Raw genomic sequence first — 19,781 nt, forward strand, 5'->3', positions numbered from 1 at the left:
AGGTTTTTGGGTATAAATTAAAAATTGAGTTAGGATATATAAAAAAAAACAAAAACAGATGAAGAAATAGGGTAATACAAGTTATACTAAGAGCTGCAAGATGAGTAACATTTTTGTATGTTGTAAATTTCTCTGAAAAGCGTATGGTCTTTGTATATCTTCCTGTTAAAGAGCTATCTGGTAGCCCATTATTCGCAATGGCGATAAAAAATGATAATCTGTTTGTCGCGACGTAATTGTTCATTAAGTTTGGCAAAAACTGTGTAGTTAAGATTGGGAATAGTATTGTTATTATTTTGAACCTAATGGTTCAAGGCGGGCAGTATGTTGAGATGTAAATTCATTATGAATGGTTGGGACAGCCCTGTAAAATATAAGTTACGCTAATTGTAGAATTCTCTCGGATCAATTGTTAGAGAGAGATTAGATCTTTTAACTGAAGTTTTTAATATTTATGATATAGAAAAGAATTATGACCTGATCAAAAACGTAATGTTCGCGCGGTATATTGAACGTCTGCTAAATATAGACAGGCAAAAATATACCAAATAAACAGAACAGACGTGTTCAACAAGGATGATTCCCATCGGCTCGTTGTCCAGTGTTTAGGATAAAGAGGGTTTACGTACCGAGGCTAGACGAAACGTGTGGGATGTTAGACCTGGTAGAAGACTCTTTATGGCGCCTAACCATAAATATCAAGAAGACCTGAAATCATGGAATTTTGGGATTTCCTTAAGAGTCCGAAACGCACATGTTTTATCAGCGTGAGCAGTTCCTAGCGGGAAGGATGTTTTCCACCCAGATATTTTCAGCCAATCGGGGTACAGAAAAGGGTTTCTTGGACCAGCCTTGTCCATCACCACCAAGAACCTGAGGCAGGAGCTTCAGCGATAAAACACTGTGCATACACAACGAGCAGACAGTCTGACAGTAATTTGCATGAACAACGAGGAAAAGAGGGTTATTGAAAATGAGAAGAATAAAGTATTGAATATATATATATATATATATATATATATATATATATATATATATATATATATATATATATATATATATAAAACTCTTGAATATTGAATAAAGAAGAAAGAATTTAAGTACTATTTAAGTATTATTGAGAACATAGAGTTCCTGTCTACATTAGCCAATCTATACTTTTCGTTAATAGTAAGGATATGCGATTTGAATCATAATACTGTTCCCATGACGTATTAATTAATATCTTTTAAATGTATATATATAAATATATATATATATATATATATATATATATATATATATATATATATATATGTACGTATTCTTTATTATTACTTAAATAACTTAATACTCAAGGAAGAGAGAAAATAAATTGTATTTCATTTACAACCTTGTTTTCTCTCCCGCATCTCCACACTGCTTGACCTGTTGAATATTGTGGCTTCTCTTTTTAATTTTTCTTTTAACATATTTTGTCAATTCTTTCCAAATCACCGTTGAAATTGCTAATAAATCGATAAACTTTAAACTCAGATTGCTTCATCAGGGTTGAAGCTCTGATACTGAAGTTCTGCTGCCTAAGATAGGGCCCCTAATCTTTTCGAGTAATAATCTCCTAGTTGACCATAGTCTCTTAGTCTAACCAAAATGTACAAAACAAGAAACTTAGAAGGAAAGACATTATTCCCAGTCTCAACGGTGAATTCGATCTCTTGATATAAAGGTGTCGTCCGCATATTTAAAGCTTGTTTTTTTTTAAAGATGTTTCATGAATATGTTGATTATGATATGAGCTATAAGGACGGAAGGTAGTGTTTTGTTATTAGAAACAGATTGCTTGGTATTATTTAAGATTTTTTGCCCTGAAGATGCTAGTTCCAGCCAAAAAACCAATCCAATCCGAAAGCCAATGATTCAAATAAAAAAATTTCTACATAATTTCGTAACTTATGGAATAAGAGATTATTATAAAGAAAAAACTAATATAATTTTATGTGGCAGTAAATTTTTAAGCAATAAAAATCATTAGTTATTGCTATTAAACAATACAAAGACGAATAAATAGCAATAAAACGGTTTCAGCAACGAACACCGTACATTCTCGGTAGTCGTCTCCTATTTAAGAAATTTTATTCTCCCGGTGACGTAATGAGACTTTATGGACTTGTTTACGCGGTGGCTGAGAGGTTATGTTCTTTTTATGATTCTTCTCTATCGCTGAGGGAGTCAACAGGAAACTTTAACACTACTACTTACGATTATTGTTTAATTATATTTTTTATTAAATATTATTTAACGGACAGATTTATAACTATTTAATGTTTTTTACTAATCGATATTTTTTCTTTCAAATAATTAATTGTATTTGATTCATTCAATCGCATGTATTTGAATCTGCGACATCTGTTGATGAGAATGCGAAATGCCAATATAAACAACTGTTGAACAATCTAAAGTAACTATTAAATTCAATGATTTTTCATATCTTTACGGAAAATAACGTTCAAAGTTGCAGATAAAGAAGGTCCTGGTAGGCCAAAACGTTCGAAGATGTGGAACTGCAGGAGTTCTTGGATGAAATCTCAATATAAACTCGAACAGAATTGACAGAGAAGTTGAGATTGTGAGTCGAGTCGCAATTTCTGAATGATGATAAGCGATGGAATTCAATAGCTGGCTGTCATAGGAATAGAAAAGCCATTGCCTGGCATTGAACTACTGAAACCTAGAGATATACCGTTTTTCTCCTAAAAGGAAAACAACATAATTTTCATGAAATAGGGAAAATTTATTTATTCAAAGTATTGGCTATTTGTATATCTTTTAGACAATTTATGGATACTATTCCAAAGAAAAACTGTTTCGGCTTTAAGCAAAATCATTCATCGAGCTATTTTTTAACTTCTTTGAAATTAGCAGAGTGCTGCTCTGCGAGCGCCTGTCCTATAGTGGCCAAAGGTTGATAGTCAGACGGGGCAATCTCTGGAGAGTACGGCGGGTGCTATAATATGTCCCATCTAAGTGCTTTCAATGCTTCTTTGATCAGTTTTGCATTTGGTGAGGGCGCATTATTAATGCTTTTTGAAAGAAATGAGTTTTTTCAGTCAAAGCATGGTTCAAATTAATCATTCCTTGTCGATATCCACTGTTATATGCTGCACCAGGGTTCCACGGTTTGTAACATACCACGCCACTCTAGTGACACCAAACTTTTGATCATCTGTCACTATTCGATGAAGAAATGACTTCCGATCATACCAATAAAGCAGCATTTCACAGACGGTTTTTCAATTAATGTGGCACCTATCTTCACATCACTTGGATTTTTCCCATTCCTCATAATCGGTCGCTAATAATTGTTGAGTTTTATGAATTTTTGAGCTTGGATTGCATCTTCATCCAATAATTGTTGCAGTGCATCTTCAAGCTTTTTCTATCTACCAAAATATTCTCTGTTTTGCACATCGAAATCACCACTTTCGGATTTTTGAAATCATGCCTAGCATCTTTTTAAGGTTAGAATATGCTCAGCGTAAGTTTCTACCAGCAAACGATAACTTTTAACAGCTTCGTTCTTTTGATTAAATAAAAAAAAGTATGCGTGCCACAAATGTACGTTTTCAGGCACGACATTTTATTAATCAAGATATGTTTTTTAAAGAGATATAAATCTATGATGTTACGTTCGCAAAATATTACTTATATAGCTTTGAAGCTTGATATTAGTAGAATAAAATCACATAGGTGTCAAACCATAAGATTGCATAATTAAACCAAGAGTCTGACTCTTCGGTATACCTGGTAGTTAATACTGCTCGCCACCGACAAGAAATGTCAGTTTTAACAGCGCATTGATCTAAGAATCTCAACAATATGCTCAAATATGATAATGTTATCTTGAAGCATGATAACATGAATCACTTGGGTGGGAGGTTTTATAGCACCCGCCTTATTGTCCAGACTTGATTCCATCCGACTATTATCTTTTCCGAAAAAGCAACCAACACACCCGGTATTACTAGTACTGTTTCTTCGAAAATATATTTGCGGTTGTTCTGGTTTTAAATATCCATTCATTGGTTGTTTATTGATGAATAAAATAATTCAGTGGTATAGTTACATAATAGATGATGGCTGTCTTTGAATATATATATATTTCCAACAAGCCTGGTACGTATTTTGAATATCTCATCTGATAAAAAAATTTACAATGCAAATTTTTATACCGTCAACATTTCATAGAAATATTTATAGATACAATTATTTAAATATTACTATTCATTATTGCTGACTTGGCAATTTTAAAATATGTTTTAACATAGCCCCAAGCTATTAAGTAATTATGCTAAAGTGTTTTATATATTTAATGATATATCAATATCAACGAGAATTTACTAATTTTAAGAATTTTGTGTGAATGAGTTGTCTTGGAGCTTATTGAGAATTATTGTTATAATGATCTAATTTATTATATATATGACGGCTCCAAAGTTTGTTTATTATAATGCAAAAATGAATATATATTTCAACCATTTTTTATTACTTATTACATTAGATATGCTTAATAAAATGTTAATTGAATTATTCTAATAAAGCTAATTTGTTACTATTGTTTTGTTGCACTTATATCAATACACGAGCAAGATGAGAGCAGAATAAATACGTCAGTATATTTCTCAAATTAACATTATATTAGATTATTTAAGTTAAAGTTACAACTAACACATATACACTCTACATATTCATGTGGTTTTATTCACTTTCACCTTCTAATTTGCTGCGTGTTACCCACTAGATGTAATGTTTCTATATTGCTGTGATTTGGTAACCTTATTTTATGCTTTAGAACAAAATAGAACAACTTTGTTTTGGCAGCGTTGTATCAATCTTTGGTTTGATACTTTAGTTAGATTTAGTGTTTTAATTTAACAACTGATTTAGATTACTTTTTCTTATAAAATATTTCCAAAAACTATGTGGTTTTTGTGAAAAAATAGATCATATGCATTTTCATGTTCGCGAAATCTAGCAGTCCTGCACAATAATAGCAAACAGTAGCCAAAGTATCACAACTGTTCAACTAAGCTTTTGCAATTTTTAACGGCTTATTGGAGAACATTATCAAATAACATTTCAGTAAATGGATAACATAGACAATTAGAATATGGCTACATTTACTGTGCACAGCACAAAGTAGCTCTAAAATGTAGCTCAGTTTTGTGTCACTTTTTTCATGTTTAAAACAAGAAACGTTGTATTCGCTGAACTCATTTTAAACTTGTTTACACCAATTTATGTATGAAGATTGCCTATATAATTATTTGCCAGTCTGAGTTAACGCTATCAATCAAAAGAAAACACCAAGAACTGTATCCAAGATTCAATATACTTTTAGACATATTGTGAATTATCCTAAAGTTTTTAACAAAACCTGCTATATTACCCTTTATTTTTGTTTTACACTGAACAAAAAAAAATCAAGAAATTCACAGTAAAGAAAAATCTTGACATATTCAATGATGAAGGTCTGACTGTGACTTACTGTAACACTGCCATGTTTCAAAATATTAATGCACTCATACACACAGCAAAAAAGGCTTGCTTGGTTTGAGGAGCATAACAGATCAATTGAAAAGTCGCCGGCCTACCATAGTAAAACACATATTTTGGAATTTTTTTTTATTCAACGTAATTCCCTAAATTGTTTTCACTGATTCGTGACACGGTGTGTTGTCATGGTGAAACAGCACTTTTTGTCTTCATATGCAGCCGTTTTCGGCGATTTCGTCCTTCAAACGGTCTACTAACGCTATGTAATAGTCACTGCTGATGGTTCTTCCATTTTCAAGGTATTCAATGAAAATTATTCCATTCGCATCCCAAAATACAGACGCCATAACCTTCCTAGCCGACTGTTGCGTTTTCTCATGACTTCGGAGTGAAATGATGGAGCTATGTTTCATCCATTGTCACATATCGACGCAAAACTCGAGTTTATTACTCTTGATCATATTCAAATACTGCTTCGAATCATCAAGTCGTCATTGTTTTTGGTCAAAAGTGAGCTCGCGCGGTACCCATTTTGCGCAGATCTTTCAAATACCCAAATATTCGTGAATGATACGCGTGCATTTGCTATTTCATTCAATTTCAATTTACTGTCATTCAAAATCATTTTGTGGATTTTTTTAATGTATTCGTCGGTAAAAACCTCTTTGGGTGTCCATTGCGTTCACCGTCTTCGGTGCTCATTTCACCACGTCTAAACTTAGCATACCAATCCTTGACGGTTAATTTTCCTTGGGCAGTGTCCGGAAACTCGACATCAAGCCAAGTTTTTGCTTCAACTGTATTTTTTCCCTTTAAAAATCAATATTTTATCAACGCGCGAAATACCTTTTTATCCATTTTTTTCACAATAAGAAAAGTTTCTTCACCCAAAATCCTATAATTCACAAACTAATGATCCGACAGCAGTAAAATTTATACACCCATCTTTTAAGGGTTTATAGTTTATGGATTTAATTCTAGTAGCGCCATCTATGTGTCAGGCCGGAGAATTTTCAATTGGCCTCTTAAGTATATCACCAAACATCTTTCCTCACTAACACAATCGCCAGACTTCAATATAGTTGAATCGTTATGGGGAGTTTTAGAGAACAGATAGTGAGAGGTAGATTTTTGTCTCCATTGAATAAATTGGAGAATGATGAAGTGCAAGAATGGTACAATATTCCGCAGGAATCTATTCAGACACTAGTCCGTGAAGAGTTGCAGTGGTTCTTGGCATCACGCAATTGTAATATATATTAGAAATCATCGAAACTGTTAATTTTGCATGAAATAAATCACCGATTAAGGGTAAAACAAGTATTAAGGGTAAACAATAAACTTGCTGTTACAGCAAAAAATGTTTCGATATCTTCGCAATAATAAACCAAAAGTCAATAAATCCTCTTCGATAAATTAAGACAAATTAATCGGAGACAATTTCGTCCCTTTTTAATCGGAAACCTCCCGAAATTGATTGTTTATGGAATCAATAGCACAATTACGCGACACACGAATGGAACCAATCAAGATTATCGGAGATTCGTTAATTATACGCACAGGCTTAATTGGGATTTGCAATACGCTGGAGGAAAAAACACATTCCGTAATTTTTTGCTTAAATAATAATGTCAATGCTTGACTGATTCCTCGTAAATACTCTCATTATTTTATTAATTGATCTTGAATATATTAAGTTGTTTACTATATATGTTCGTAATGATCGGTGATTGAAAACTTATGACTGTGGTTCAATAAAACATTGCTTTAAATGATAATAAGGAAGTGGTGATGGTAAATAAAGGCTTGGTTTACGTTGGATTAGATAAAAGGTTACATTTAATTTGCTTTATATATAGTGGTCTTTACCTTTTCTAGTCCTTCGCTTCGTTGACGCCATTTATTATTTTGGTGCTTTCTAAAAATAGCTTTGAAAAGTAGACAGTCTCTTTATGTGGATTTTTTTAGTTAATAGAAAGAAAATTTCTGATTTTAGATATATTAAAACTTTTTGGTAGAAAATATTTGGAATCTGTTAACTAAATGATGTTATACTGATCACTTTCAAATCGTTGAAACTAAAAATGACAATTAGGATATTACGGAGATGCATTACTATAAGTTCCTAAAAGTACAGTAGGTGGCGAAATTATTGGGTGCAGTAACTGTATTTATGTAATTTAGTGTTTATTATATCTGCTCGAATAAATTGTGTTCTTTAAAGGGTTATTTGATCTCAAATAAGTACTGGTATCATTATTATTGTTTTTGTGAAGTTACAGTACAGTATACGGGCCTCATTTGTCAATTGTTTGAGTGTTTTTCTCACTCCTTCATTGTCCGCTAAGACGCGCACTTTGCAGTATTGTTGTATTGTCAATTTGTATAATTTCATTAATTTTTACCTTTTAAACTTCAATAAAAGAGTACTGCTCTGTATAATAATACTTTTGCTATATTTTGTCTACATAAAACATCAACATCGAAAATCAGAAAAAGAACGTTGCTCGTTTGACTACGATAATAAACGACGAGGGTGTCAAGATTTCGCGGCGGAAAATGCGGAGCCGGTTGGTTGAAGAGAATTTAGGACGGCGGCCTTCCAAAACACCACGCTTAACCGATAGCATGAAAAAGAAACGATTTCAATGGGCTAGGCAACATCGAAATATGAGTGTTGCAGACTGGAGTCGAGTAATTATAACTTTTTGAACAATTCAATTGGCCAATAACGATTTTCTAAGAAACGAATGTCGAATTGGCAACGAATTTAACAGTTAGGTTATTTGCATTGATACTAAACATTTTCATCAATAGATATCGCTGATCATTTTGACAATAAAGGTGATAAAACAATACATGATGATGATAAATGACGATAAAACAATACATGCAAAGGTTTTCTTAAAATACATCTGAGAAATAAAATAAAATTCCCGACTTTGAAAAATGATACAACGTGGGGCCAATAACGATTGCCTATAACTTTGCTCAAAGAAAAGATCAGTAAGTAAAAGATCAAAAATTTGTTTGGTCTTTAAATTTTTTTTCTATATGATTGAAAAACTATATAGGCTAAATGGTGGCCACGATCGATATGCAACTTTCCGCTCTTATTCACATAAACTTTTAATTTTAAAAAATCTCTGGAGTAAAAGTTTAGTGCTGTTAAATCCGGAGATATGTCCATGCTAAATCGCCACTTCGCAAAATTAGTCTTCGGGGAAAAAACGCCATACAAAATGAATTGTTGAATGAGCTGAGTGTGCTTTGGCCCCATCTCGCTGAAACCACATGTCTTCTAGTCCTTGCTCTTCTATTTCAGACACAAGAAGATTTTAAATCATGTCTTGGTACCGTTCAGCAGTAACAGTAACTATAACACCTTGGTCACTGAAATAAAAATAGGGACCAGTGATATTTCCAGCATGAATACCACACCATACAGTTGTTTTTAGTGAATGAAATGATGTTTCATGAATTAATTGAAGATTCTATGTTCTCCATAGCCGATTGTTCTGTTTATTGACGCGACCACTAAAAAGAAAATGGGCTTCATCGCTCAATATCAATTTAGACGAAAAATCTTCAATTTCACCAGACAGCCTTCATTCATCATCAGTTCATTCATCTTCATTCATTCATCAGTATTCAACTCGTTGATCAGGATTTCTCGTTTTCAGTTTTTGGACTAATTAAATTTTGTACAGAAATGTGTAACTGGGAACCACGTCACCGAATTGATCTTTCTGGAGACTCTGCAACACTATCGCGCACCCGAGTCACCTTTTCAGCGTTACGAGACGTCTAATGCCTTCCAGAACGAGGCCTGTCTTCTGTCGTACCGTACTGTCGAAAATTCGCATGTACACGATAAATTGTGGTTTTGTGAGGCACTGGACGATTAGGATTTTTTATTTCAATTTATAATTCGCGAAAAGATTCAGAAAGCGAAAAAGTTATGTTTTGAATATTTCTATTTATTAGTTTAGTATTAATTAGTATTTTGGTCAAATTTACACATAATGTTATCAAAAATATCGGTGTATTAGCATTTTTAGGTGATCACAGTCACCTATAAAGCACGCGTATCATTTGTGGACCACAAATCCTTGGGTATGAAATTTTATCAATATCTTAGTATAGAATGTAACTTTCAACCTAATTCGTATTAATGAAATTATATTATGTAAGTTACTTTTTTTATGTTTAGTTAGATTTATTTATTTAAATTATATTACTTTATGCTAATATGCACAATTTTTAATTGCATTTATGTATAATTTGGTTATTGTTTCTAGTATGACTTGAAACTAGGTATTACAATGAGATGGGTTTTTTATTAGACATACTAACTACATAACTACTAATAAGATTAAATGGATTGGTAGATTTAATCAACAGTTGTTGAATGACTCCTCTGTCTTGTATACATTTTCTCTTGAAATATTACTCTCTTGGTATGAGTAATATTCCTGTAGTAGATAGGAATACGCATTTTTAAGAGGTTATGCTCTAAAATATTTGTATTTTATTAATTTTATTTGTACTACTATCGTGTATTTAAATAACGTATAATCAACAATGTATTTTTGCGAAACTATGTACATACTGTGTGTAATTTGATATTATACTAATAAATTCGCACTTATTTACATCCATTAATTTTTTTTCCTATGTCTTGGGTCACTTATAGTCAATATTGTTACTTGTACTGTTACAGTTTCTGGTAATTTATTGCGTTATCGATAAATACAACTATTGTAGCATTTTCTATTACTGAATTATTGTGGAGTAGGTCAACAATTTGTCATACAAAACTGTTTTGATACAATTTTCTGAAGTTTACTTTGATGAAATCATAGACTTTTTTAGTGATGTCATTTATACTATACATCTGATCATATGTTCAATCATTATGTGTTTGTTAAGGTGAATAATTTGCCATAATACACTGCTTTATAGTACGCTTGTTTTGGTTTATTTCTCTTGTTTGGTTCTAAATCTCCTGACGGATATATAAGAATTTATTATTTCCGTATTAATAACATTTTCTGAAGTTTGAACATGAGTTTTTTCACATAAAACCTTATCGTAGGATTTCGTTACGTTCACAAATTCAGTAGTAGGATATTTTACTAGATTTTACTGAACCCTCCACATTCTAGTCACTCCAGTTAGTTATATCAGTCATTGAATCGGATTTTTTAACAGGAAACTGAACTTGTTTCCCATAAAAGCATTTTTTTTTGTTATCTTGGATAAATACCAATGATTCAAAAATATCAACACAGCATGGTCATGTAAAAGATAGAAAATATTCTTGCAATAATTTATTTGTTGTATCTACTTATTCTTTTCTGTGTTTACTAAGAGTAAACAGTAATGTTAATAACATACGTTAATAGCAACGCCCTTAAAATAATCGGTAATAAATTACGTTATATCTAATTAATACTGAAAATGGAGAAGTTAAATATTTAACAAAATATCTTATAAGAGTAATGAAAGGAATTAAATTTTATAAGAATTATATGAGTATCTATTATAAAGGAAAATGACACCAATAAACGTATTAACAAATTGAATTGAATTACATGTCCCTAAATTGTTATATATAATATTGTATAACTGAAATTTAATTTGTTAATGTATTGACTCGATATGTGTTTCCAATTTTAGTTATTAAGACGCAGGTAGCAATGACCACGTGTGTGCTAAGGAATTCCTCGAATCGTAAAGAGAAGTTATAGTTTTGATTAATATTAAATGAGTATTAAATTATATATATATATATATATATATATATATATATATATATATATATATATGAAATTTGATATAAATTTGAAATAATTCATTTGATAGTATGTGACTTGTTGCAACTTTTGTTAGATCAAAGGACATTTGTTATGGGTAAGGTTTCAGTCAGAAAAATATATTAATATCTCTGTAATTCCTATTTTGGTAGTGTTTTTAAAGAACGCTGACAAACACTCTTAAACTATAAAATGAGATATATTTACATGTATTATTGGAAATGGCATTCACTTTCAACATATTTAAAATACAATTATTAAAAACATATATTAATATTTTACAATAATTATCGCTAGACATTGGTACAAAAAATGTCTAAATATATTTATTGACAAAATATTACGCTCTTGAGGGAGCCACATGCTGAGCAACAATTCCACAATTTGCAATTTTTTATCGACCTGCTGACAGTTTACAGCTATTTTTTAGTTAATTTATTTTCATTAAAGATTTTTATAGCTACAAACAAGTCATTACCGAGCAAATAAGAGAGATTTTGCTACGAGGGCAGTTTGTTTTGTCAGTGACATTTTTAATTTCTATTTTCACGATTACAATTCCATTTTGCTTAAGCTTTCTTTTCTGCAAAAAGAACCATTACCGTAAAGGTGGAAATACTTGATAAATACTAGGGCGACTCTACACCATCCAGATTGTATAGATATAGCTCTAGCTAGATGAAATTAATTTTTGTCAGGTAATAAAACTAGTATATATTATCGCTCATTTTTTTGTGATTTTTTTTATTAATTAAGAATAAGGCTTAATTATTGAACATCATTAATTTATTACCCTAACGTTACCAATTATAGGAATATAAGATGTCTAATTGCTTGCCGTTAAGCTATCTTTTTGTAAATATGTTAGATATTTCTGTCGGTTCTCTACCCGTTATATATTTTTTGACCCCCTCTATATCCCATTATGCTGTTATGGCTGGTTATATTATAAATAATTCATGTTCATATATGATTTTTTAAATAAATTGAAACTATTACAAATAACCGAATGTTCTATGAAATTTCATAAATTTAAAAAACATTCTGAATATATTTTAGTGCATTTTACGTTGAAATGTAAAAAAAATATATACGTTTTCGTCAAATAGTGGACGTAAAGTCGCCTTAAGTCATTAGTTTAATGCTTGAATAAATGTAAGATTGTTAGATCAATATACTCCAGTCATGATACTATTATTAGAGCAGTCAATCACCTTTCTAGTATAGTATTTAAAAATCAATTTTTGGTTGTATTAATTTATATTCAGCATATATAGATAGAGCTAACAAAGTCAAAATTACAACCACTGATATCTGCTATAGTTTTGTCAATAGTTGACTTTTCATTAATAAGATTTTGTGAAATATTTACTGATATTAATATCTTTTTTCAATTATTCTTTTGTCTCGGAATTTGTTCTTGATCACAAAAACCAACCACAAGTACAAACCAAACCAAACATTGCTAAATCTTGTGAGTAAGGAGTCTGTGACCGATATCTGTGACATTATATTCAGCTGTAATAAAAATGCCTCTAAAAACTTACGTATATTATATAAATTTTGTTTATTATTATTATTTTTTAATATATTTTACAGTTTTTTTTACAAACTATAGGTTTATCTGGACTGGGCCTAAAGTTTAACGTGGGACCACGGTTCTCAGCATTAAGCTTACCGACTGGCGAGTGACCAACTTTAGATAAACCCTCGTTGGTAAGAAGGAGAGCTTAAAATATTTAAAAAATATATTTTCACTGAATAATGGTTTCAGTCTTTCTGCTTGGTAAACATTGCTTCTACATACAACAAAACTATCTATTTCTAAACTTCTTCTTCTTTCTAAAATTGTCCGGTTAATTGCAATAGTCAATAATTTTAAACGTCAACATTTATGTTTACATGATGATTAGTTAAAGGAAGATAAGTATTTCCCATCGTTGAAATAGCAGAAGGAAACGGCTGCATTAATGAACCGAATTGATCCACGTTAAACTGTAGGTCCAATCCAGATAAACCGTCGTTGGTAAAAAAGAGACTTTAAAATATTAAAAATATATATTTTCACTGAGTAATGGTTTCAGTCTTTCTGCTTGGTTTGAATCTAATTTTCTCCCATTGTATAAAACTATAAACTAAGAACAGAAAACAATTTTGATTGTCCGGTTAATTGTAATTGTTAATAGTTTTAGATCTCAACATTTATGTTTACATGATGATTAGTTAAAGGGAGACAAATATTTCCCATCGCTGATATAGCAGAAGAAAATGGCTACAATAATGAGCCGAATGGGTCAAGTTGCAGGAATTTCTTTAAGATAATAGGCGCCAAAAATTGATATATTATAATCAGGATTTTTTTTCAAAGCCTATATAGCCAATTAGATTAACAATAGGGTGATTTACATAAAATCTGTGTTTGTTTTCGACAACAAAGAGAAGCGATGGTGTGAGATTTATTTTTAAACGACTTCGAAAAAAGAAAAGGCTCTATGTTCGGCTGTAAATTTTTTTTTCATTTATGGTCGATGCAGCACATGCAATTTTTTATCATTACTCATACATTATAATAACTATCGGTTTTTTTCCTATAGGACATTTAATAATGAAATATAAAACATCTGTTCAAGCGGAACTAAATTGATTTTATATATATGATAATTAACGAGTAATTACAGGCATCAATCGAGCTAAATTGGTTATAATTATTATTTGTTTTGACTCGGGGACGCGTATTTAACAATTGCCGCAAAATGCACTATCCTAACAACAATATGCCTTAACCTAGTTAATACTTACTGCAAGTTATAGCAGCTGGAACTGAAAAGTGAGAAAAAAATTATTAGTAATTAGTGCAACATGCCACTGCAATCAACATACACAATTAATTGTTACACAAACTGGTCGAGAAAAAGGTTTTTGAAATTATTATTAGCGTCTTGTTTTTCTCGAACACTCTGTGTACATGCATTTTCATCAAATATACTACTGAACATTCATGTTCATTCAATATTATATACATAAAGTAAAAGATAAAATAATAAATATAGTATATTAATAGGTATAATGGTTTTATTCAGTGGTATAGCAGTTCGCTTGAGCAGTTTTCAAAAATTATATAAATTTTTGACGTGTTGCTTTGGTGAACATTGGAAATTGAAAGTGTCTTAAGAATGCTCCAATACTATAATTACCCTCTAATATCTTTAAGCTCTCTAAATCCAACTTAACTTTACAGTTCAAAACAAAAACTATTTTATGTGTTATCATAGGTTCAAATTCACCATATCGGTTAATAATAGTTGATTTGTCTGGTCAATCAATAGCTACAATAATAATTAAACTATACTTAATATATGATACTCATTTTATATTTTAAAAGTTTAAGTATTTATGATGGATTTGTGATATGTTATGTAATATTTCAACATTTTTCTATTTCGTTTTACTAAGAAAATGTGATAATAAAAACATGTTTAAAATAATCATTAAAATATTTTAATTAAATTTATCTACTATATTATGTTTTGAAGCTCTAAATATCAAGCTTAAGCATAGTGTGGTTCTAAATCTTGTTTGAACAACTAAAACTACGTAACTTACGTAAATAAAACATAAAATAGTGTTGACGAAATACTGTGAAATCTACTTAGTGTCGAACTATTTTGTGTGGATTAGGGATGCACGATATAACAATTCTACAAATGTTAAAAAGATATCATATTGTTAATTTTTTTGGAATTTTGAGAATTTTTTTTATAGTTAGTTAATAATAATTTTTAGACACTCTTGATAATAAGTCATAGTATATATTTGTATTTACATTGGATGTATCTTATTTTTGTATAGAAAGAACAATCACAATGAATGAAGTTAATGTAATGCTTCCTTGCCGTATAGACACAATATCAATTTTGATTTTGATACTATCGCGCCTCCCTAATACAAACCAGGAAAATAAATCCATTACAGGTAAATTACCTGTTGAGAACGAAGCTCCAGTCTTCTGTATATCGAATTTATATCTAATAACATCTATGAATAAATTTACCATTAGACTATTTCTGTAAAATAAAGTTTATAATATAATAACGCTGTTCAACCTTTTATTAGTCTTCGATTATTTTTTTGATGGTATCTACTGTTGAAGAACTAGTAATGCTCAACCAAAATATCATATAAAGATCATGAATATCTAAGATTGCTCATCAGCAATGACATCGATTCGTTGAGTATTAAACCCATGAATTTATATTTTCTTGTTATCGATTGATAGTTAGAGCCACAAGTGTATTTCTTACGAGGAAAGATGGACGAAGATTATAAATTCAACTTATTCAGCTTAAAAATTATTATTGTTTTGTTCAAAAATTAACTCGTTCTTACTGTTGATTAAAATGGAGATCTTCATTAATATTCTTAGTAAAATGTTGCTAAAGCACGAAAAGTTTTCTACGTAAAGGCAAAAATTGAAAGATAAACAATTTTTGTTTGCTTTGTCATCTGATACTTGGAGGATATTTTAATAAAGTTTCCAGCTTTCTGGCTCCTCGTTATTTTTAAGAGTATTAGCGGCAAATTAATCCATCGTAATTTAATTTTTATAGTATAATTTTACATTTTCATTATAAAAGATTTTATTTATATCTTTTTAATTATTTTTTCCTTAGATAACACCTGGAAAAATCTACTAAATTAAGATGCTATAAACTTGTTTAATAGCAAGTTTTTGTTTTTATATACACGAATTGCAATATTTACATTTGATGGTCAGGGGTGTTTTTTATATATCGGTATTGAGTTAAAATTGAAGTAACAAATTTACTCAGAACATTTGAAAGTAGGAGCAATATTTGTGTTGCTTGCGATCATTTGAGGAAAAAATATAACGGTTACAAATTGAGAAATTTATTTCAATCTTTGGCGATGAAGGATCATCAAGGATAATTGTTGGTATTTCAGGTTGTCAGGTATTTTTCATCATTAGTACAGCAGAAGAAAATGACGCCTATATCTACATTAATGAGCTAAATTGGTCAAACTGTAGGAGCCATCCTTTTATTAAGATAGTAGGTATGAAAGAATAGAAATTATACAATCAAGTTCAGTACTATATCTGTCTTGATCAACTAGAATGAGCAATTTTAAACAAATTCTGTGTGTTTGACCTGGAGGTTACATTAAATATTATGGTGAAGAATAAAAGAAAATGCAACAAAACTGCAGCAACTCAAGACGTTTTAAAATGCATGTGTTAGAGAGTCATCAGGCAGGTATAAAAAGCATTCAAATGAAAGAGCCAGTCCATATATTGCTTGCTGTAAAGTTCAGAAGCTTTCTTTTCAATGCAGGAGTAACAAAAAATATTTTATACATTTTATTTAGAATTGATCTTGAATTATAATATAATCATATAGAAATAGAGATTTAACTTCACAGGAAGTTTTGGGGAAATGGTTCGCGACGTCCAACATATAGATGTCGCTACCTTTAACATATTACTTATTTTATTCGTTATGCTAAGATAGCTATGTGATTAGCTTCTTATAACGTTTATACATTATTATTTTATTTTATTAATATATACAAGTGGGTAGTTGAAATACATTCTCGTTCTAGGAAGTGTTGTGTGCCCCGGCGCACAGATGGTGAGGAAATGTGTCATGGTTTTCCGTTAAAAAAGCACCCGGCGCTCTTTAAGGAATAAGTAAAAAATATTGAAAATCCTAAACTGGTTGGGTTAAACATAAAACAGATTTTTTAAAGTTTGTATTCATTCGGCCAGGATCCCCGTTTCTGCTCATTCTTACTGTTAACTACTTGACTCTATAACTTCAGTCCAGATGTTCCTATAAGATCAAATAAAGTTTTACGTTGTACATTAGTGTACATATCAGGTTATTTAGTAAAACTTTTGAAAAAAGAAATTAATGTTTTTTGTTTACATTTAGTTATGAATAAATCAGTAGACCCACAATTTGAGACTGATTCTAGAGAGACAAGACAATATTTTGTGCCCCAGACTCCAACAAAATTGTTTTATTATACTGTCAGTAGGTCTGAACTATGTCTTATTCTATTCAGCGATTTTGCCACGTCGACAATATTACAAAATTTTTGTTAAATGTTAAGAAAAAGTAAATTTAACTTTCCTTCAATTGTACATTCAATAATGATATTTTGGACTTGGATAAAATATTAAAAGTACTAACAAGGTGTGCTATATACTTTTGAGTAAAAGTAGAGGTGAACATAATATTAGGAGAGAAATACTCAAAGTTTGCTTTCAGTATAAGAAAACAAAAAGACAGAACTCTGATAGATCCTATTAAATTGATGGCACTAGCAAAATATGAAAAAGAGAAAAAAAGATGGAAGAGATAATTTTGATTTGCACATTGCATGGTTTTTACATATGTATATAATATGTATATTTTATGGGTATATTAATTTTCATATTATATTTATATTTTGTATATAAATTTACATTATATATTTATATTTATTGTTGTAGATTACATTTATATTTATTTATTTTTAAATATTATATTTATATTTAATTGAATATTTAATAATTTTATTTAAGAAAAAAATTGTTTTTTTATTTAAATTCCATTGGTCGATTAAACATGATGTCAAGGCTGTCACGTGCCAAATATTACTATGAGCCAATCTTACAGGTGCCTGTAACGGAGATTTAAGTTCACCAATCACTTAAATGGCCCATTATGGCGCCCTCTGAATGTTGGGCAAAGCAAAACTTTGCGCTAGAGTCCCCTATTAATTTGCAACTCTATTAGTCTATGAATATAATCTATTCCAATCTTTCCAACGTTAAAACAAGAAATTACTTTCTTGCCAACCTGATTTCAAGTTCTGTATGAAGATATTATAAATAAATTGATTAAATTTAATCTCTGACACGCAATCATCATATTTAGACTCGTTGCTGACGTTAATTAGTACTGATATCAATCCATATTTTATTCACGAGACTTGTGGTTTAATTAATATTGTTTATACATAAACAATGATACACTATGAGTGTGTTTTTTTAGTTTACTGGGTTAGTTATAAATCATACGATATGATTCGTAATATAAGAAGTAAAAAAAGTCCTTTTGAAGGCAAAGTTTGGACTTTGAACGCGCTACATTTAGTATTTGTTCGAGACATCAATTGATACATTTTTCATAAAAAAATACAATTAAGATCGTAACAGAATCCGTACTGACGAGACGTTCGAGAGATGATAATAATAGAATAAAAAGGTATAGAAAAACAACGTGAAATATTTTAGTTGATGCCTTATAGCTACCGATTTCATATTAGCGATAAATGTTGTTCGAAGAGCCGAATTATAGAATAGAAAACACGAAAGATGAACTTAATTCACTAAAGTGTTGGTTATATTTAGACACATTCAAATTCAATTTCTTGATTTAAGCTTTAGATTGAAAAAATTTTATGTAGCATATGTGTTCCAATATGTGTCCCAAATGCGATATTAAGAGTCTATCGACGGGACTTAAATCTACACTCACTATGATTTCAGGTTTTTTCAAGCTTTTCAAAAGGATTTCTAGGATTTCTCGGCGAACAACTGAACCAAGTAAAGTTGCATCAAAACTTCCTTGTTACTAATGATGTGTGTGGCCTAGAGTGGTCGTGATGTATTTCTTACTGATTAGTACTGATACAGTTTACAATTGATTGATTCAATAACATTAGAGGTTGATAGCATATAGCCCAATTAATAATCGGGCCAGGCTGGAGTAGCTCATCATAAACAATTCCTTTGTAACACCATCAAATACTTTCTTGGCTTCAGTTCGTACTTTGCACAGTTTACTTAAGAAATAAAAAATCAAAATGTCATAAAAATGACCTTCTGGAGTTTCAATTTTTAAAGCGCTTTTGGGAGAGTAAAAGAATAATATGATCATCATATCCGAAAATTTTATGGTCTATTATGTTTCAAATTCGCTATAGTATAGCTTTATCGAATAAGCATTAATGGAGATATGCGACTATAAAAAGAGTAAGAACTGAAATTATATTCCTCCAATAGTATATTTAATTAAAAGAAAAACCTAAGGACTTGTGTGAGATATGACAATTCAGCAAAATATATCACTTAATATCAATTTTTTGAGACACACTAGGAATTATGTCAAAGAATTGTATTTCTATTGTTAAAACAATAATTTATATCATTAATCCGCGAGAAAAAGCCTTGCGCACAAACACAAATAGACCACTATCAGGGAATTTCAGATGTTCTTAGTTAACTCAGTTAAGAGTAACAGCTTTGAGTCTCTATACATTAAAGATCAAAGAGATTATATTGAATAAAATGCTTTTCAAGGCCTAAAATTGTGTTTTTTTTAATCAAACGACAATACTTAAATAACCCAGTGATTTCAATCC

The 19,781-nt window shown here is 30.4% G+C and overlaps 1 protein-coding gene across 8 annotated transcripts in view; it reads right to left on the minus strand.

The window, feature by feature from the left end:
* Nucleotides 1–19,781, minus strand: part of LOC143193740 (facilitated trehalose transporter Tret1-2 homolog) — a 67,827-nt gene that overhangs the window by 11,641 nt on the left and 36,405 nt on the right. For 4 of the 8 annotated variants that reach the window (XM_076400083.1, XM_076400084.1, XM_076400086.1 and 1 more), the window contains one exon: nt 14,151–14,171. The exons of the other annotated variants lie outside the window; for them this stretch is intronic. In XM_076400083.1, coding sequence (XP_076256198.1) covers nt 14,151–14,171 — 21 coding nt within the window. The remainder of the gene's footprint in view (nt 1–14,150; nt 14,172–19,781) is intronic. 8 annotated transcript variants of the gene reach the window in all.

The sequence above is a fragment of the Rhynchophorus ferrugineus genome, unplaced genomic scaffold (genome assembly GCF_030347505.1).
Source record: "Rhynchophorus ferrugineus isolate W39M unplaced genomic scaffold, kcgeb_rfMv2 rfM3, whole genome shotgun sequence".
Taxonomy (NCBI): Eukaryota; Metazoa; Arthropoda; class Insecta; order Coleoptera; family Curculionidae; genus Rhynchophorus; species Rhynchophorus ferrugineus.